The sequence below is a fragment of the Thunnus thynnus genome, chromosome 13 (genome assembly GCF_963924715.1).
Source record: "Thunnus thynnus chromosome 13, fThuThy2.1, whole genome shotgun sequence".
Lineage (NCBI taxonomy): Eukaryota > Metazoa > Chordata > Actinopteri > Scombriformes > Scombridae > Thunnus > Thunnus thynnus.
Window position 1 is genome coordinate 16,121,352 of NC_089529.1, and position 18,579 is coordinate 16,139,930.

General features: G+C 39.7%; 1 protein-coding gene across 2 annotated transcripts in view; it reads left to right on the top strand.

Moving 5' to 3' along the window:
* The window catches only part of LOC137195713 (replication protein A 70 kDa DNA-binding subunit-like), a 43,889-nt gene extending 32,418 nt beyond the window's left edge, over nt 1–11,471 (top strand). For both annotated transcript variants that reach the window (XM_067608294.1, XM_067608295.1), the window contains one exon: nt 10,734–11,471. In XM_067608294.1, coding sequence (XP_067464395.1) covers nt 10,734–10,835 — 102 coding nt within the window. In that variant the 3' untranslated portion in view covers nt 10,836–11,471. The remainder of the gene's footprint in view (nt 1–10,733) is intronic.
* The last annotated feature ends 7,108 nt before the right edge of the window (nt 11,472–18,579 follow it).

The window sequence follows — 18,579 nt, forward strand, 5'->3', positions numbered from 1 at the left end:
CAAGATGCGTAAAATGCAATATAATCACAACACACTGTCAGTCACACAACATGATTCCAACATCATTTCAATTAGTATCACTGTGACGAGGGACTTGTGTAGCCAGTACACTTTGGATAACAGAAAACAAATACAGCTGTGGATTAATTTCTCTTAATTAGGCACTAATTAGCATTTTGCTATTGTCTGTCTAAGCCTAATTAGCTTAATTATTTAGAAGCTAATTTGCTACTGGGGGCACATATCAAGAGTCTGAGTGGAGTGATTGAGATGTAGGATGAGCTCTGAGCGGTCCTATGTCCCAACCTCAAGAAAACCTACATGGAACGCTACACAGAGTTTATAAGCCTTTCTTCATAGACTGGAAAATAATGTAAAACGTTTCTGATAAGGACTTACACAAAGTCAAGGGAAAGTACTGAAATTCAGTCCACATAGTCCTTAGTGCACATCCTCTATAGCTGTAGACTAATTTAACATATGATGATGTTCAAAGCAGTGAAGAGGAATCTTCACTTATGGAACGAAATGAGCTTAACTGTGTTTACAGTAAATGTCAGCATACTGCTGCCATTTATGATGCCACAAGAAAAAAGCCTAATGCTCCACAAGCAGATGCTGGAGGCTGCAATTTTCATTACAGCCCACAATACAGCACTGATGGAAAGAACAAACAACATACTAATGATTTTGCTTTTATTAGAGCTCTGCCAGTAGCAGGGCAAGTTTTTTCCCCGCAGCTGCATCACAGGAAAGATTAAGGTGTCATTTAAAATAAATGTTTAATCACTTTGGGAGCACAAATGTAAAGTTAATCATCAAAATTAGACATCTGCCCATTAGATCTGATAGTCCTTTTGTGTAAATCTGCCCTGATAAAGACAATAGAGGAGAAGAGGTCAGGGAGTCACTAAAAGCGCAACAAAGCATCCTCTGAGGACTATGAATATACACAGCAAGTTTCATGGAAAGCTGGACATAAAGTGCAGACTAACTTTCAACACAACCTGTAGGCGCCGTCTGGCAAGAAGTGGAAAACATGTCAGCAATGGTATAGCGTCTGTTTAAAAGTCAACGACTGTGCAATTAAGCAGCCACCTCACGTTCAAACCAATTAACTGAGTGATCACTTTGTTCACTGACTATGAATGCATTTTAGAAATAAGACCAGCTTTAGATTACCTGCACCAAATTAATTTAACCTCTTCCACTCCCACCCCCATACCATTGATCATTTTTTGGGGGGGAGGCAGGGGATCTTTAGGGGGAGATGATAGGTCAACAGTATATGCCACATAGAAGTGGTATACATCATCTGAAAGCTGGGAACCTGAAGATTAATTTGAGATGCAGTTCAGCACTGTGTGTCAAGTTGTTCTAGTCATAAATCTGTAATAAACATTGTTTTTTGGTTAGGTGCCTATTCAAATTTTGAAAGTTTAGAGTGTATATGGGCTTAGATGGAAGTATATGATGGCCATTCCCATGCTCAATTATGTCTCATAAGTTGTTGCAGCAATTTTTGGGTTGATACCATTTGTTACACAGATTTTGTGCACAATGTAACCATTTTTTGACCATTCGAGAATTGATAAAAATGGTCAAAAATCTTACAGATTTCTGCAAGAACTGCATTTTTGAGTGATTGGATGGTGAGGACTTCTGTTCTGGAAATTGCTTAGAAATCCCCTTATTGTCAATGTACTTTGGAAAGCCATACATCCCCTGTATTGCCAAGGTCTCAAGTTTGTGATTGTAAAGTTTCATGAGGCTATGAGTATCCTAGAGGTCACAATAGGTCATTTTATAGAGTAAGGTTGGGCTCATTGAATACACAAGAGTGTCAGCTTTCCAGTCATACCAAATTTATGCAATTCCAAGACTCTTTAGGGACCCCAGTATGCAGAAATATTCAAATACACCCTTTTTAGAATAGGCAAAAATATCACATTTATACTGCATGCAAAAAACGGCATAGTTCTTGCCAAATACTGCATGGGATTAGCATAAAGTGGGCATGTCTGTAAGGGGAGACTTGTGGGTACCCAAAGAACACATTTTCATTCAGATATATTGAGGTGAGAGGTCAAGGGACCCCTTTGAAAATGGCCTTGCCAGTTTTTCCCTCACCAAAGTTTAGCCTAACTTTGGACCTTTCGTAACCAATGGATACCTTAGATCATCCAATTTTATATGATACCAGTATCTTCACTGTAGCTTTAAAACTGCCCCTGAAAGACAGTAATGGGAGTGGAAGAGGTTAACACAACAACCCATTAATGAATTGCATAATGAGGCACAATTCGCTCTAGTCATTAAAACCTGTGTTTTGCAGCTCATACCTGTATTTGAAGCAGACAGAGTGAGACAGGTGCATAGATTTAATGTTACACCCACCCAAACCTGCAGCTCTAACCATAAAAATGTGTTGTTTTAGTTGTCTAATTAACAAATGTTATTATAAAAAAAAAACTCTTGTAAAAACTCATCTGTATGTATAAGCTGTTAATCACACATCAGAGGTGATGTTGTACCTACATAAGGGAGGGGTAGAAGTGCATGAAACAGCATTGAAGTGAAAAACCTTTTTAATTGATTCATTGTTTGACACATTTTGTAGTGTTGTAGGAAGTGGCAAGGATTGAAAGCCCAAGAACATAATGTAAAATGGATGATTTAAGTATTCCACAAAGTAGGGATAATGAGCTCTGAGCAGATACATATTCTACACAAGACTTATCAATGTATTCAGAATTTATATTCAGTGGTTGTTAGTCAAAGTTTACTGGTTTTATTTCAAAGCTCATGATCTAAAGAGACGAGTGCAGAGAAGAGAGTCTATGAATCATTTGTTCAGTGCGTCTTTCTACCTCAGCCTCAGTTCGTTCCTATGAATTTTGAGTGTTACACAAGATGAAAAGATCAGACATCTACCACCACGTTTTCATAAAAATAGAACAATGTAATGAAATGTCTGAGCTTAAAAAGATTAATGAACTAACAAAATTTGTGCTTTGTCATTTTTCATAACAAGAACACACAGGGAAAAAAACAACCGTGCTTAGGATTGTATTTTAAAGTCGCTTCTCTTGCACATAAACTCAAGTTTGTATTATTTTAGGGCAGAGCAGAAATGATAAACTACCACTTTTTAGACTTAACAAGCACAATGCACTCAAATCCCCAAAAGTTTTCTGTGCTATTAAACCACACGAGCTGTTGCTGATTCTAGCAGCGCAGCAGTTTTAGCCTCCACTCTTTATTTTCAGGTTATGACTTAATTTTGCAATTTTAAAACGTGACAATCTGTAATTGTCGGCCTATAGTTTATGACATATTTGTTCGACTTGAAAGTAGTCAACATTTTCATGCAAACAGCAGTTTTCCTACTCAATTGCTGATATAGTGAGTCAACAGATACAACTGTATTGATCCTTATAGGGGAAATTCACATATGACAGCAGCACAAACAACAGTTTTAAGAGCTAACACAGAAAACAGAGAAGAAAAGTGTCAGTTTCAGTTTATAACAGTCAATAGTCAACAGTCAGTACTGCTTAGCTAAGGGTGTTGTATTCTGTGTGAGCTTTGGAGGTTGGAGAGGTTTTATGTCTAATGTTAATGTTTACCAGGTACATCGTTCTTCGATAAAATGTTCCTCCATACAGGAAGGAGCAGCAGCAAAGGTAACAGCAGCGTTGTTTCATTTAGAAAGAATAGGATAGAGGAAGATTTAGTACAATAACCACAGCAATGACCATTAATATCCAATAATGTTGCCAGAAAAATAAACATGTCGCATTTCATACTTTTAGCCCTTTTTGACCAAATAGTCCCATAACTGAAGGAACCAGAGGAATCAATTATAGGAACTAAACTAGAAACTAAAAGTCCCTTTTGTTCATTCCTGTTTGTGTTTCCACCACATCCAAAGAAAAGTGAAGATTAGGAAAATGACGCCCATGGCACTTTAAAAACGTAGGAACATGTAGAAACAACAACATATTCATCCTGTGTTTCTTTGTACTTACTGTTGTCAGATTTGTATTTAATGAATCAATAAAAAGGAGAAGTGCAGAGAAGGAAGATGAGACTGAAAACTCCAGAGCGTCTGTCTCCACAGTAGATGATCTGCTGTTTGAAGGTTATTTTTTCCTGGTTTAGAATATAACCGCTGTGAAACCATCAGAAAATAAAGTTTTATTTTTCTCATTCACTCGCTTTGTTCTCTTTACCGTCACTCCCTCCCTCTCTCTCTCTCTCTCTCTCTCTCTCTCTCTCTCATTAACTCTAACTCGCTCGTGCTCTCAGTTCGATCAAGTTCTCATTTTTAAGTGTTTCCAGTAGGTTGGGGCGTGGGCGGGGTTTGTGGCTGATCAAAAACTCAGAAGACACTCAGCAGCCAGATAGAGCGACTGAGATTGACACTAAAATGAGAATTGCTAGTCCACCTTAAAGGTCAGTCCACCTTAAGTGAGCCTGGTCAGGTTAGGCTAATGCATTATTGCTAACTTAGAGGCTAACCCCCTTCCATAGATGAGTCTTTTCTTGGTCTTGAGAGGAGTTGTGCTCATAAGTTTACAAACCCTGGCAGAATCTGCAAGAAGTGTACCATTCATAGTGTCTATAGTTGTGACCATAAAACTCAATTTTGGTCTCATCACTCCAAATAACTTTGTTCCAGAAGTTTTGAGGCCTGTCTAGGTGCTGTTTGGCATATTGTAAGTGGGCTGTTTTGTGGCTTTGGCACAGTAAGGGCTTTTTTCTGGCAAGTTGACCGCGGAGCCCATTTTTGTTCAAGTACCTCCTTATTGTGCATCTTGAAACAACTTTCAGCTGAAGTTGCATGTGGGTTTTTCTTTGCAATCTGAACAATTTTCCTGGCACATGTGGCTGAAATCTTTGTTCTACCTGTCCGTGGCTTGGTATCAACAGAACCCTTAATTTTCCACTTCTTCATCAGAGCTTGATTGGTATTTTCAAATCTTTATAAAGATTTGTAAAGATTTATAAAGTTCAACTCCCTTCTCTCGGAGGTCCTTTGACAGTTCTTTTGCTTTCCCCATGGCTCAATATCCAGTACAGTCAGTGCAGCCGTGGATGAAATGTGCAGGGTCTCTCAAGAGCTGAGAAACTCATTGACTATTTATACGCAGACACTAATTACAATCAAACAAGTCACAGGTGTGGAAACTTACTCTTCATAGCCATTTAAACCTGTGTGTGTCAACTTGTGTGTTTATTATCAGGGCCATTTTGGTGATTTCAGTCATCATTATGATTTAAAAAGGGCAAACACAATTATGAGCAACTATCAACCCTGCAAATCCCATGTGCCTGAACCTTTGGAAAGTACTAACCCTGGAGCGAGGACATTTTAACAACTGGGACCATCCTACAGCATCTAAATTTACTCGGTTTCCTCTGGTCAAAACTCTTTATTTTTTCATTTTTTTTCATTTTGTTTCCTTGGAAAAGTTTATGTGGTGAAAAATTCCCATTGCGATGCCAGTAGTAATGGTAGCTGAGGTTTTTAGCTAGTGGCGTGGTCCTCTGGATGGCAGTCTGGTTCGGTCTGTCAGTCAGTCACCCACTTTGGTCCAGACTGAAATATCTTATTAAATATTGGATAGATACCCATGAACATTGTTACGGACATTAAGAGGATGACTCTGATGATCCCCTGACTTTTCATCTACCATGAGGTTGACACTGTGGTTCAGAGTGAAATTTTTACTTAGTTTTTAATGAACTGTTGTATCAGTTACCATACAATTTAATGCAGACATTCATGGTCTTTGTGCACAACAGTAATCTTCATGTAGCTCCATCATATGGTCAAAATATCTGTTTTTCCAACACTTTGGTTTATCCATCCACACTTTGGTTTTTTTTAGCCTGCGCATTGCCACCTCACAGGCTGCTCGTGTTTATACCTTAAACAGGAAAAGGAACAAATAGTCTTAGGAGGAGGGAGATGAAAGTCTAAACCAGCAGACAAAAACCACTTTATTGTATTTGAGTAAAATTCCATCTTAACTGTGTGCCGTGTCAGATTAAAGTGGAGTCCCACAGAGGCAGGAGAGTGTGCAGTGAATCAGACACTTGTGCTGCAGACTTCAGTATAGTAGAGGTCCTTCTCACTCTGCCACAGGTGAAGTTAATGGAATTCAGATGATACTGAAAATCAGATTTGGCCTGCAGGATTACTGAGCGCAGACGAGTGCATTTTTCATATAAACATCTCATTTGCATTCGTTTAAAAGGAAATACAAGATTACTGATGCACTGAGAATTTGGGAAGTGTATCTGATTTCCACCCTGTAACTAGATGAAGTATATTGAGTCCAAATCTTAGGGAGTCTTCAAGCCTGGATGGTTGTTCGTGTTGAATCTGTGATATTATACTGTATTAGTAGTTCATAAAGGTATAAAAAGATAAGTGTGTGGTTGTCTGCAGGAGGGCCTCAAACGTGTGTGTGCATATACACTCACTGGTCACTTTATTAGGTACACCTGTGCAATCTAATGCAATCCAATACAACAGCTCTGCCATCAATTCTTTTATGAAGCTTATACATTTTTAAGTTTGGCGGTGTACTGGAGTGTATTATATTCAATGGTGTTCCTAATATTTTGTCCACTCAATTAACGTACATCAGGAGGGCAAAATATTAGGAACACTTTTCAATATAACACACTCCAGTTCAGTACAGAATTATCACCTTTCTGACAATATCAACAAAAACTGAAAATGTATAAGCTTCATAAATGTAGAATTCATGGCAGAACTGTTGTATTGGATTGTATTAGATTGCACAGGTGTTCCTAATAAAGTGACCGATGAGTGTATATGCTTGTGTCTTGGTGCTATTGCATCTGTGTGTGCCTGCATCTGTCTGTCTGAAGTCAATGAATTGATTTTTTTTCATTGAATACATTAGTGTCAGAGGAGACCTGTTTTTCCTGCCTTATGTTAACAGACAGGCCATTGAGAGCCACACACACACACATACTTAACACACTTACTTCATATCATCAAGACACCACAGTCTTGGGATGTCTTGTCACCAGCACATTCAGGTATTTTCACTGTCCCTGAGCATGTGAAAAAGGTTTGAGGAGATTCTTATGTGGCTGAAGGTGTTGATGCTGCACATCTATACAAATGTTCCAGGAAGCTGCCATTCAAAGCCTTAATAATATGATCATTTACATTATCCATTTAAATGTAAAATACTGTATACAGTATGTAGTTTTTAAGTGAGGCATACAAAATGAGGCCATACTTGTTATAGAACACAAAAAGGGGTGGAACACAGTGAATATAGAAAAAACATATACAATCAGGAAGTACCTCATAGCACTACCATACATATATAATTCATAAATCCGAGATCTATAAGAAAAAAACATCTCAAAACAAAAATAGAACAAAGAGCTATGGAAGGGTATCAGGCGAGGGTCATCATGAACCATGGACCCCAAATTCTACACTAGAAATTACAGCATAACACTCATATCAACATCCTCATTGAGGCCCATAGGCTGAAGTGTATCTAAAGTTTCAATCCATTAGAGCTCCTTTTAGCATATTTTTCTTTCCATATCTCCCCCTCTTAGCAATTCAATGTGTTCAATACCCTGGAATCGTAGAGGGGTGATAGGGTGTGAGAATTCATTGAAATGACGTGCAACAGGATAGTTCACATCATTGCGTCTGATGGAGATCTTGTGCTCACTAATCCTTTGCTTCATCATGCGTGCAGTTTTACCAATATTAATCTTATCACATGGGCATTTTGATAGATAAATAACATTTTCTGTGCTGCATGTTGCTTATTTTCCTATAGATCTGGGGATCACTGATTGATGGAGTATCTATGTATGGTACTACTATAAGGTGCTTCCTGATTGTATATGTGAGCTGACCTGGAAAAAATCATTCATGCTCTCATTTTCTCCAGACTAGACTACTGTTACTCCTTTCTGGCATAAAAGAAAGTCCCTTTCTCACCTCCAACTAGTTCAGAAAGCAGCAGCTGGGCTTCTTACTGGTTTTAACAGACGACATTCACACTCACATCACTCCAATCTTGGCCTCTCTCTATTGGCTCCCTGTTCATTTTAGAATTGATTTTAAGATTTTACTGATCACTTAGAAAGCACATCTGGGTCTGGCTGCAAGCTACATAATTGCAGAAATGCTGACCCCTTACGAGCCAGCCCAGCCTCTAGGACCTCAGGTGGGGCCCTTCTGGCTATTCCAAAGTCGAGGCTTAAATCTAAAGGTGACCATGCTTTTGCCATCAGGGCCCCTCGGCTTTGGAATGACCTGCCTGAGGAGATAAGGTTCACAGAATCAGTAACTTCTTTTATATCACTTCTTAAAACTCCTTTCTATAGACTTGCTTTTATGTAGTTTCGTCTTTCTGTCATCTTTTTATCATCTCTTTATTGTTTGTCTAACGTCATCCTCTTAATGTCGGCCTTGTTATTGCCTTCTGTGTCATGTGTCTTTGCTTTTGTATTGTACTGACTTTGCTTTGTCTGTCAAAGCATGTTGTAAACTCTGTTTTTAAAGGTGCTATATAAATAAAGTTATTATTATGTGTTTTTTCTATATTCACTGTGTTCCACCCCTTTTTGTGCTCTATAACAAGTATGGCTTCCATTTGTATGCCTCGCTTAAAAACTACAATTCCCAAGAGGTGGAGCTTCTACCACCAGGGTGTACACAGGTGTAGTGCATACTGCCAATGATAAGAATGGGATTAGTTATTTTTACCTGCCTGTTCATTATTGAATCATGTCTGCTCCGATGAAAGTCTGATAGACTGTGATACATAGTAATTGTTGAATGCATGTTGTGTGGAGAGTGATCAATACTAAAAATGATCATTCATAATGGCACTTTGAGAAACAAAAGGTTTGACAGAAATCACTGACTTATATTATCCTGCAGTGTGTTTACATGCACTTGAGTAACAAGGTTACAGTCGGTTTTCTCCAGAAAGCTGATTTCTTAACTGTCATGTGAACAATAAACCTGCTTTCTGTAATCAGAGTAATCGGAGTATGGGATTAGAGAAACCTGGTTCCCACAGGTGGATTTTACTGCCTGCAGAACACCGATTTCTCTGCCATGTAACCAATCTAATTCTTTTCTAATCAGCTTTTTACAAGTAAGCACGTTCACAATAACAGACTGCAGACAGAGAAAGCACAGTGCCAAGCGGCTGGATGAAAGGAGGGATCATTACACGCACTGAAGCGTCTTCGTATCTAAAATAATAGAAACCAAAGTCTGACTGAAACTAAGACAAAGTAACCTGTAGATGTCTAAATAAGTCAGTTTTCACCGCTGAACAGTTGGCTGTTAAATTCAGATACATTTACGCTGTGAGTAAGACTCCGTTCTGTCTGTCTCTCACCGCGCTGTCCGGCTGTTCCAACACACGATGCGCTGGATTTATAACATCAAACAAAACGAGAACATCAACGAGAGCGAAACAGAATGCAGCAAAATAATCATATTATCTTGTTTTCATAATCGTTGGAAGCCAAAGTTGTAATTGAAAATAAAATTCGATTAATCGTCCAGCTCTACCGCAGGGATCCTCACTTTATCTGATTTTATTGTCTCAATTATTCTCAGTCATGTTGTGGCGTCTGTAAGAGGTGTGTGTCAGTTAGTTGTCTGTTGCATGCAAGGTGCGTCTGTCTACATGTTTTGTCAGTATACGGTCCTCCAGACATTATGTTGTTTAGTTCTTCTGGGAATAACCCAAATTCCCACCCCATCTGAAATTGAGTTTGAGAATGGGGTGAATGTTAGACCACTAAGTAATTGTTTTCTCCAGATGTGACTGTGATTAGAATATTAGTCTCCCCACATTAAATTAACAAGCCTCCGTTCTCACAGTACCCCGTCCTTTAGAAGGCCATTATTTTAAATAAGCTGTCACCTTATGTCAAGTGGAACCTTTGCCTTGACGGCCCCCTCTATTTAATTTACCTGCTGTCCTCAGGTAAATGCAAATTGAAAGTACTAATAGAGGTGTTGAATCACATATGAGATAATGGGCAAATGGTAAATCACAGATGCTGGTTATGCTGTCTGAATTGTTAATTGATTAATGAATTTTCTCAGGATTAACTCTTCTTATAGTGACAGTGGAAATAATGGAAATACATTTTTGGCTTCAACCTGGGAAATGAGTCGGTTCAGGTCCAAATTATAATCAGACCAACTGAGTCGTGTAGACTTTGGAAGATAATCACTTGACAAGGAGCACGGACTGCTGAAGCCTCATATTAGTTCAGCTGAACTTGAGATTGCATTTTTGCAAACAACAAGGGCTGTGGATCACTGAAAGAAGTGATCTCTTTGAGGCCAGTAAACAAAAGCTCTTTCAATTTACATATTGCTATGTGAGTATTGTTTTAAGAAAGACTTCAAAGAAAACCGTGAACCCCTATCCTTTAACATCAGGTCTGACTAAAGTGACGTCAGCTGGCATCAAAGACCAGCCAAGAGCAGATGAACAGTTCTGTACTCCACCACTAGACGTCAGGTTTCATACAGATTTAGGTTTGGTTGAAATTTAAACCCACTGAGATGTCTGCTTGTTTCAGTCTTATGGTATTTCTTATTTTGTTTTAGAGAGCCAACACTTGAATGATGCTGATGTTTCTGCACTCGACTCAAGACTATTCTTTTTCCTCCTCAGGATGAGTCCAGAGTGAAGGTAACCGTAATGGAAGTCCAGCCAGTCGACCACAGGGAATACAGCAGGAGACTCCTCAGTAACATCCACAAATTGGCCAGCTGAGCTCGATCCCAGTCATCCAAATGGCTGCCTGGTGATTAAACGTGTCTTCAACTGATCTCTTACCGGTGTCCGACTCTTTCCGACTCAGCGAGATAACAGCATATCTGACTGAGGCAGCAGAGGGGTTGCCAGTGATTCATCGGACTAAATGGCAGCCCAACAAAAGACTGATATTTAGTTGTTCACTTCCTTCAACAGGCCAGTTGTGAAACACTGCGAATGTGATGGAAATTGCTTTAACCTTTTAATTTAATTACATTTTAACAAAGCGGTTTGACTGTGATTACATAGAACTGTGGCTTAGACCTGCTTACATCTCATGTATCATATACAAGCTCAAGCATTTTCTCTTTTTAAATAAGTGATTAATTTCTTTGGTGTCAAATCTGTGCAGTGTTTGTTTTAAGAAGACTTAGATGAGTCTGATTGATTTAAATTTTCTTTGTTTTATGTTAAATTGAAAGTGTGGCAGAAGTGCGTGGGATATGCACGTGTTGGCATTTGTTTTAACTGTTTTCACAGGGTTTATTGCTTGTTAAAATTACTCTTTGAGTTAAAGAAAAAAAATGCTGGTTTTGCTTTCTGGGCTTCCAAGAAAAGAAGCAAAGACTGATTAAAAGCATGTAAAGATAAAAACAGTGTTTGTTTTTCTCATCCATCCTTGTTATGTTGTTTTAAGAATCAAGCAGAATCGCATATCACTGATAAATCATGTATTTTACTGCTCTTACTGTAGATGCACCATGCATAGCAGTTTCACTTTCAAATGAAATGTCTGCAGCTCAGCAGTTCAAACTACTTTATGTTCGCTGTGAGTAAACATTCAGACACTGGAAATCAAGGACAGTGATGTGCTCCTCTAGAAAGGTGTGGCTCAAGGGCATGACACTGATTTATGTTGGCAGCGATGCCACCTGCTCCCCTCACTTCGAGCACCATCACGACCATCCTCCTGCCTGCTGCCAGCCGCACGCTGTGTGTGGAGGTTTGGGAGATTAAACGTGCACACACACTGATCTTTTCATCCCAGTGTCACCTTTCCCTCAACTTTTTCCCCCATTATCTCTTTCTTCCTTCTCTTCCTTTTGTTCAGTGCGTTCTGAGGCCGCAGTCTCTAATCATCCTTTAATTTGAATAACAACACAATCTGACCTAATACATTGAAAGTAGTGGCACAAAATTTACTAAATCAGCCAGCATTTTAAATCTGAAGTGAAAATTATAAAAAGGAATTAAGTGAATGATTAAAGGATGCTTTAGATTCATGTGTCACTGATGAACAAACCACACAATTCAAACCACTAACAACTGAACTGACGCCCGCTTTTGAGGTTTGCTTTACTCCGAAACGTTGCCAGGTCCAAAATCTAATCGGGACATTTTTTAATTAGCTGGCATGCGCAGATGCAGTAAGCGTGTTCTGTTCAGCAAATCTAAAAGGGAGTCCATGAGATCAGAAAGTCATTTCCAACTTAAAGCCTTGCTGCTGATTGAGACTTAAGACACGTCAGTCTGCAGCCCAAGGCATTGTGGGACAGAGGAGGACATAGTGAAGAGATTAAGAGAAATACATTTTTTTGTATTATCCTTGGAGAACTTTATCTGAATGTGACATGCTAAGCAGTAGTGGACTAAATTGCTGGTAACGTTGTCATATCTTCTCTCTGGGAATGTGGGACCTTCAGTCTGGTGAATGTGCAGTCGGTCTCTATCTGCAGAGTGTTTGTGAGGCTAAAAGGACAGCAAATGGAAATGAGCTGCAGTTATCGCAGAGGTCATAGCCCTGATCACAGTCTATCTGTCCGCAGTCTTATCTTAAAACACACTGTAGTTCACTCAAGCCCTCCTGTGTGTGTTTGTGTGTGTGTGACTGAGACTTTGCAAGAGACAGGCATTTCCAGAGAACCGGTATTTGCAACGCCTACAGAGAGTCACACCTGACCTGACCAACGCTTTACAAACATCTACCGTACACCGGAGACATGTATCGTAGGCGTAACACTGGAATAATGCCTTTCATTGAGGCATTGTGTACATGTGCCCTGAGATAACTTCTGCTGTGATTTGGCGCTATATGAATTAAATTGACTCGACTTGACATGTGGCATTCAAATAGTATTTGCTTAGAATGTAAAAGACGCTTGCAGTTAAAGGCCCTGCACACTCACAAAGGTGTTTTTAATTACTTGCTATTCAAGACCTCAGATCAGGTGGAAGTCGTGCAGGAAACTGTGATCTCACCAAAACTCTGTGGACTAGTAATAATAGTGTAAATTGTCCCACACTCGATGCATCAAAACTAACAGGAGAATGAGGGACCTGTCAATCAAGCAGAGTCTGCACACACCCGCGTGATCTTGAGAAGAGATCTGATCAGACAGCTTAAGTGGAGACACCTGGGTGGTTGCACTAAGGCCCCATTTACACTTGTCACCTGCAGCTGTTTGGTAACAACCAGAAACGCCAGTAGGAGAATAACTTATGCACTTGAGCAGTTTAGTTACAACAATACCAGGCTGTGTGCAAAAATCGCTCCCTATTTACTATATAGTGCATTTATAGTACAATTTTGCTATAATTTCACTCTTTTTACCATACAACATTCTCTGCAAACAATCCCATAATTAATGCATTTTTTAGATGATGATGATTAGTGATTGTCCGAAATCTCAATGTGCTTCTCACTACTGAGTAAACCACTGAGTGTCTGTTATAGGAAGTAGTGAATGAGTGAACAAGGGAGTGATTTCAGAAACAGCATTCACAACATGAATGCACCATATTAATGAACTACAAGCAAAACAATGGGTTTCTTATCTTCACAGGCTCTCATTCGCACTGCTCTCTCATCCCCATAGATCATTCAACTGATGAGGGATCAGATAAAAGTTAAATCAGTATGTTTTACCTGTTGGAGTCGTGCGAGACGGTTTTCCTGTGGCTTTCATCAGACAAGGAAAACAACAGCTAATTTCAGCGTAATTTTAGCTGCTGTCATGTCATCATGGGGACAGACCCTGTGCAGGCTATTTCAGCTTACTGATGTGGGTACTGTACCCTTGGGAGAGATAGTAATGATTATGCCTACATCTTGGAGAGACAGATGCATTTACACCTTTTCAACATCTGGCTAGAATGCATCTTGAAAAATTGGATTTCCAGCCATCTCGAGTGCTTCTTGGATCCATTTACACTTTTTACGCTTTTTTGATTCCCGGTAACTATCTGACCACCCAAGATGCATGCAGTGACTGTGTGTAAATGGGGACTATGGGTCCGTAGGGGCTTTTACTGTACACAGTGCACAAAAAGTATGACGCACACTATTCATGTGCAGAATGATAATGCCACAGTGAATGGTTATTCGTTTGAAAAGTCTGCACAGCTTTATGATTGCATTAAAATAGCTGGCTGGAGTGGCTCACCAGGTTCAGTGTCCTAATTTCATTTTTAAGTATGCATATGCAATATGAAATCAGCTGGAAAAAGGAATCTAGTTCATGGATGTTATAGATGCTATAGTGGCCTATTTAGCCATGTGCTCATTATGTTTGTGTAAATCTAATGTTGTGCCGTTTGTTTCCCATGTTAATTAATTTCTCTCGCATTGCTGGAAAAGAGAAAGACTGCTCAGTGGACTTACTCAGTAATAAAGGCTAAAATATATACTAGAAACTGATGATGATGAGTGACTGTGCAGTTCTCTTTAATTTTAAGTGGCAAAGATTGGCACTGCAATGATTCCCCTCATGTGTTTTCATAATGTATTTTGCCTCAGCTACCTTACACATGAATCTAAAGCAATCATCATTAGAGAAATGATTCCTTTCGGTCTTCCCACAGCCACACCACAGATACTCCAAGGCAGAAGTCTGTTGAAACCACATGTGGCTTCTCTTGGATAGTTTTCATTTAAAGATTGGTGTCTGCACCAGAAGTATAGCTTACTGTGGGTTCATGGCTGCAAGGACATTTGTATTATAACACAGTAAACGGCCAGTTTGAGCCACTGAATCAAACACATATTTAAGTTGTTCTTATTCCGTTGATCACTAGCCAAAATCCAAGTAATTATCTGATACATAGAAAAATGTTAACTCAGACAAGGTATAAACTCTTAAAAAGACAAAACATAAACACCACAAAGTGCATTTACAAAGCACAGGCATTGAAATAAAATATTAAAAAAGACAGTAATCAAATATTTGACTATAAAGTCAAAACTTGAATCAGCGGTGTCAGGAGTAAATGAAGTTGATGTGAATGTTTCTTTGTCCGCACTAAAAAGAAAGGATGTGAACTGCAAATATCACAGGCTTGGTTCTTTTAGAAAATATCGCATCTCTTTATATTTTGTTTTCATATCTGAAAAGACTCAAACACATGTGTGAACATAAAAGTGCTCCGGGGGGTCACATTCAAGTTTGTGAAGAACTGAATTCAGCCAGCACACAGCATCCCATCAGCTATCTACATGTTGTGCTTTGATGTGCATAACTTAAAAATTCTTGTTTAATCCAGAACATGCATCTACTGGCAGGAAGGAGAAATTGTGTTTTCCCCAAAGCTCAGCAAGGACTGTGATCGTCTGTTTTCCAACTTCATCTCTGCTGGTCTTACAGAACATTTTAATAGACAGTTTGACTGCCTCTTTCTGCTCAAGGATTTCACAGCGTTATCACAGTGTTATCAAGGACACTTCACTCTCACAAGGGTATTTATAGGCTCTGTATGCGTGTGTGAGTGTGTGTGTGTGTGCTGATGTATGAATGTATGTATGATCTCCCAGTTAAAGAGCGATCTCAAGGCAGCAGCACAAGTACTCTGCAGCATTCTCCGGTGGTCTTTCATGTTACTTGTTCATAGTGGGGACCCGCAGGTACAGATTTTTCTCAGTAACTCTCTTAACTTTCCTCTCTTGTAGGAGGACATTCTTTCTTTTGTTCAGCCCTCCCTTCATGCCTCCTTCCACTCTTTACATAAATTACCCAATCCCCCTTCAACACCCTACTCTTTCCATTATACTCCTCATCTGTCTTTTCCTCTGCCTTCCTGTCCACCTACAGTATCTGATGTTTTTTCATGCTGTTTCCACAGCACCATCATCATTTCTCTCTGAGCTCCTCATCGATTTCTTTCTCCACTCCATGCTGCCTCTCATCTTCTCCTGTCTTTGTTTCTCTCCTACCCACCACCACCACCACCACCAGTTAAATAAACCTTCCCTCTTGCCCTCTCTCTCTCCATCATAAACAGATTTGGCCGGAGGGCATTTATGTACGTTTTTTTTTTTTTTTCTGCTCTACTTGGAGAGCCAGAGGCCATGCCAAAACCAAGGCCAGCATGCACAGTGTACTGTACGCTATGCGCCTGCACTAATGCATGATAACTCTTCATAGATGGAAAGATTTGAATTGCCAATGTAAACCAGTTTATAAAATGGTGAGGATGGATTGTAACATAAATGGTGAAATTATTGGATGTGGTAATGACATATTAGGTTTTAGGCACACATTAGTTGTCCATCCCTGTAAGTACAGTATAACTGGCAGATTCAACTGACATTGGCATGTTTCTATGGTGTGCATACCTAATAGGTGGATGATTACATTACAGAGCACTCCCAGGAAGGGCGTGAGTGGCGTCAGAGGGAGTCGGAGCATTAGATTAAATGTCACAGTGGCACAGGCTTCACTGGAAATGAAAAATGACACTGTTAGATACATCAAACATTATTATATATTTATCAGAAAAAATATTCAACCTCTTGTTAAGGCATAATAGGTTGAATATTTATCACATATACAATATTGAAGCATCTTCTTGATTGTGTTTGTAGAAAAAGTCAAGGTGCAGTCCGTGCTGCTTTCATCCCGTTCATGTCAGAGTGTGAATTTGGGGTTAGATATTTGTATATTGTTATTCTGTTATGATCAGCAGCTATTATTTCGTACTGAAGGGTGTTATTACCTTGTGTTGTGTTTCTTGTGTCTTATGTTTCCAGTTTTGTACTGGGAAATTGGAAAATACATTATTATTAAGGTGAGCACAGAGAAAATTTCCCCCTTCAGCAGAGGAATGTGAAAACAGCCCTCTAGTGTTACATCATTCTGCACGGTGAAGGTCAAACAAACAAGTAACAATAAGAAAAATCACTTTTTTTAGTGGAAAATATGCACTTATAATCTCTTTTTTGAGTTGGTAGTGATTATGACTATTCTCCAGACAGCTCGCTTACCTATACAGTTCCTCGGTGGCACATGTCTTTCATACTCAACTAATTGCCAAAATCATGCACTGTCAAGAATTGTGCAGTGTCTTATAGTTTAGGTTGATAGTACGGAACTGAGACACAGTGTTGGTTAATGATGTCCCATAATGCCTTTCAGCACCTCTCAGAGATAGGATGAGAACTTGTTGCCCTGATGATGCCGGTGAACAGATCAATGGCAACATCAAGAGAGCAAGATAATCAGAAATTTAAGCAACAGAATGAGAAAAATGTGTGAATAATAGCAGACATTACTCAAAATACTGCATTATATTTTGGTCTTTTGTGGCTGCTGTCGACAGACAAATTGGTGTCTCTGGGCTCTGTTCTCAAGAATCAATGGTGCGGAGTGCTGCACACCCGCTGTGGCGGCTGACTTTTGGAAATTTCATTGCTGGAGGCATGTGGCACAATTGAAGTGCAGTTAGAAACAGGGTGCGATTATGAATAATAAATAAAATAATAATACATTTAATTTGTGCTGCACTTTCCATTCATAGTGATAAAGAAAATAGTAATAAGAGTTAAGATGAAAAAGACTTCCTGAATAGAAAGGTTTTAAGGCCTTTTTTTAATAGAGTCTTGGGTCTGTGCTGCCCTCAGATGGTTAGGAAGGCTGTTCCACAAGCGTGGTGCAGCAGAGCAGAAGGCTCTATCCCCCATAGTGCGGAGCTTAGTACCAGGGGCCTGGAGCAAGCTGCTGGCAGATCTGAGGGTGCTGGTGGAGGTTTGTGGTATGATCAGTTCCCGTAGGTAGGGAGGTACATGTATATTGATGGATTTGTATGTGAGTAGCAGGACTTTGTAGTCAATCCTGAAGAAGACAGGGAGCCAGTGCAGTGAAAACAGAATTGGTGTTGTATGTTTGTGTTTTCGCACTCTCATCAGGATCCTGGCAGTGCTGTTGTGAATGTACTGGCGCTTCTGGATGCTTCTGCCAGAGATCCCTTTGAAGAGCGCATTGCAGTAGTCCAGTCTCGAGGAGATAAAGACATGGACAAGTTTCTCTGCATCTAACAGGATTAGTGAGGGGCAGAGTTTAGAGATGCTTTTGAGATGGTAGAAAGAGGTTTTGCATAGATGTCTTACATGGTCATCAAAAGTCAGCTGAGGATCAAACCTAACACCCAGATTAGTGACTGAGGAGAAAAGGGGGATGTCCTGGCCGTCAAAGGTGAGATGGGGTATGGGGGGATAACTGAATCTGGTGTGGAGTGCCAATAAGGAGAGCCTCAGTTTTGCTGCTGTTTAACTGGAGGAAATTTGTGCTCATCCAGGCCTTTACCTCCTCAAGTTAGGTGCTGAGGCGTGACATGGCTGCAGGGTTTGGGGGCAGTTTTGATGTACAGCTGGGTATCATCAGCATAGCAATGAAGACATCCCATATCTGCTGATGACATATCCATGGGGGAGCATGTAGAAGGTTGGGGCTGAGAACTGATCCTTGCGGAACACCACAAGTGAGAGGGAGTG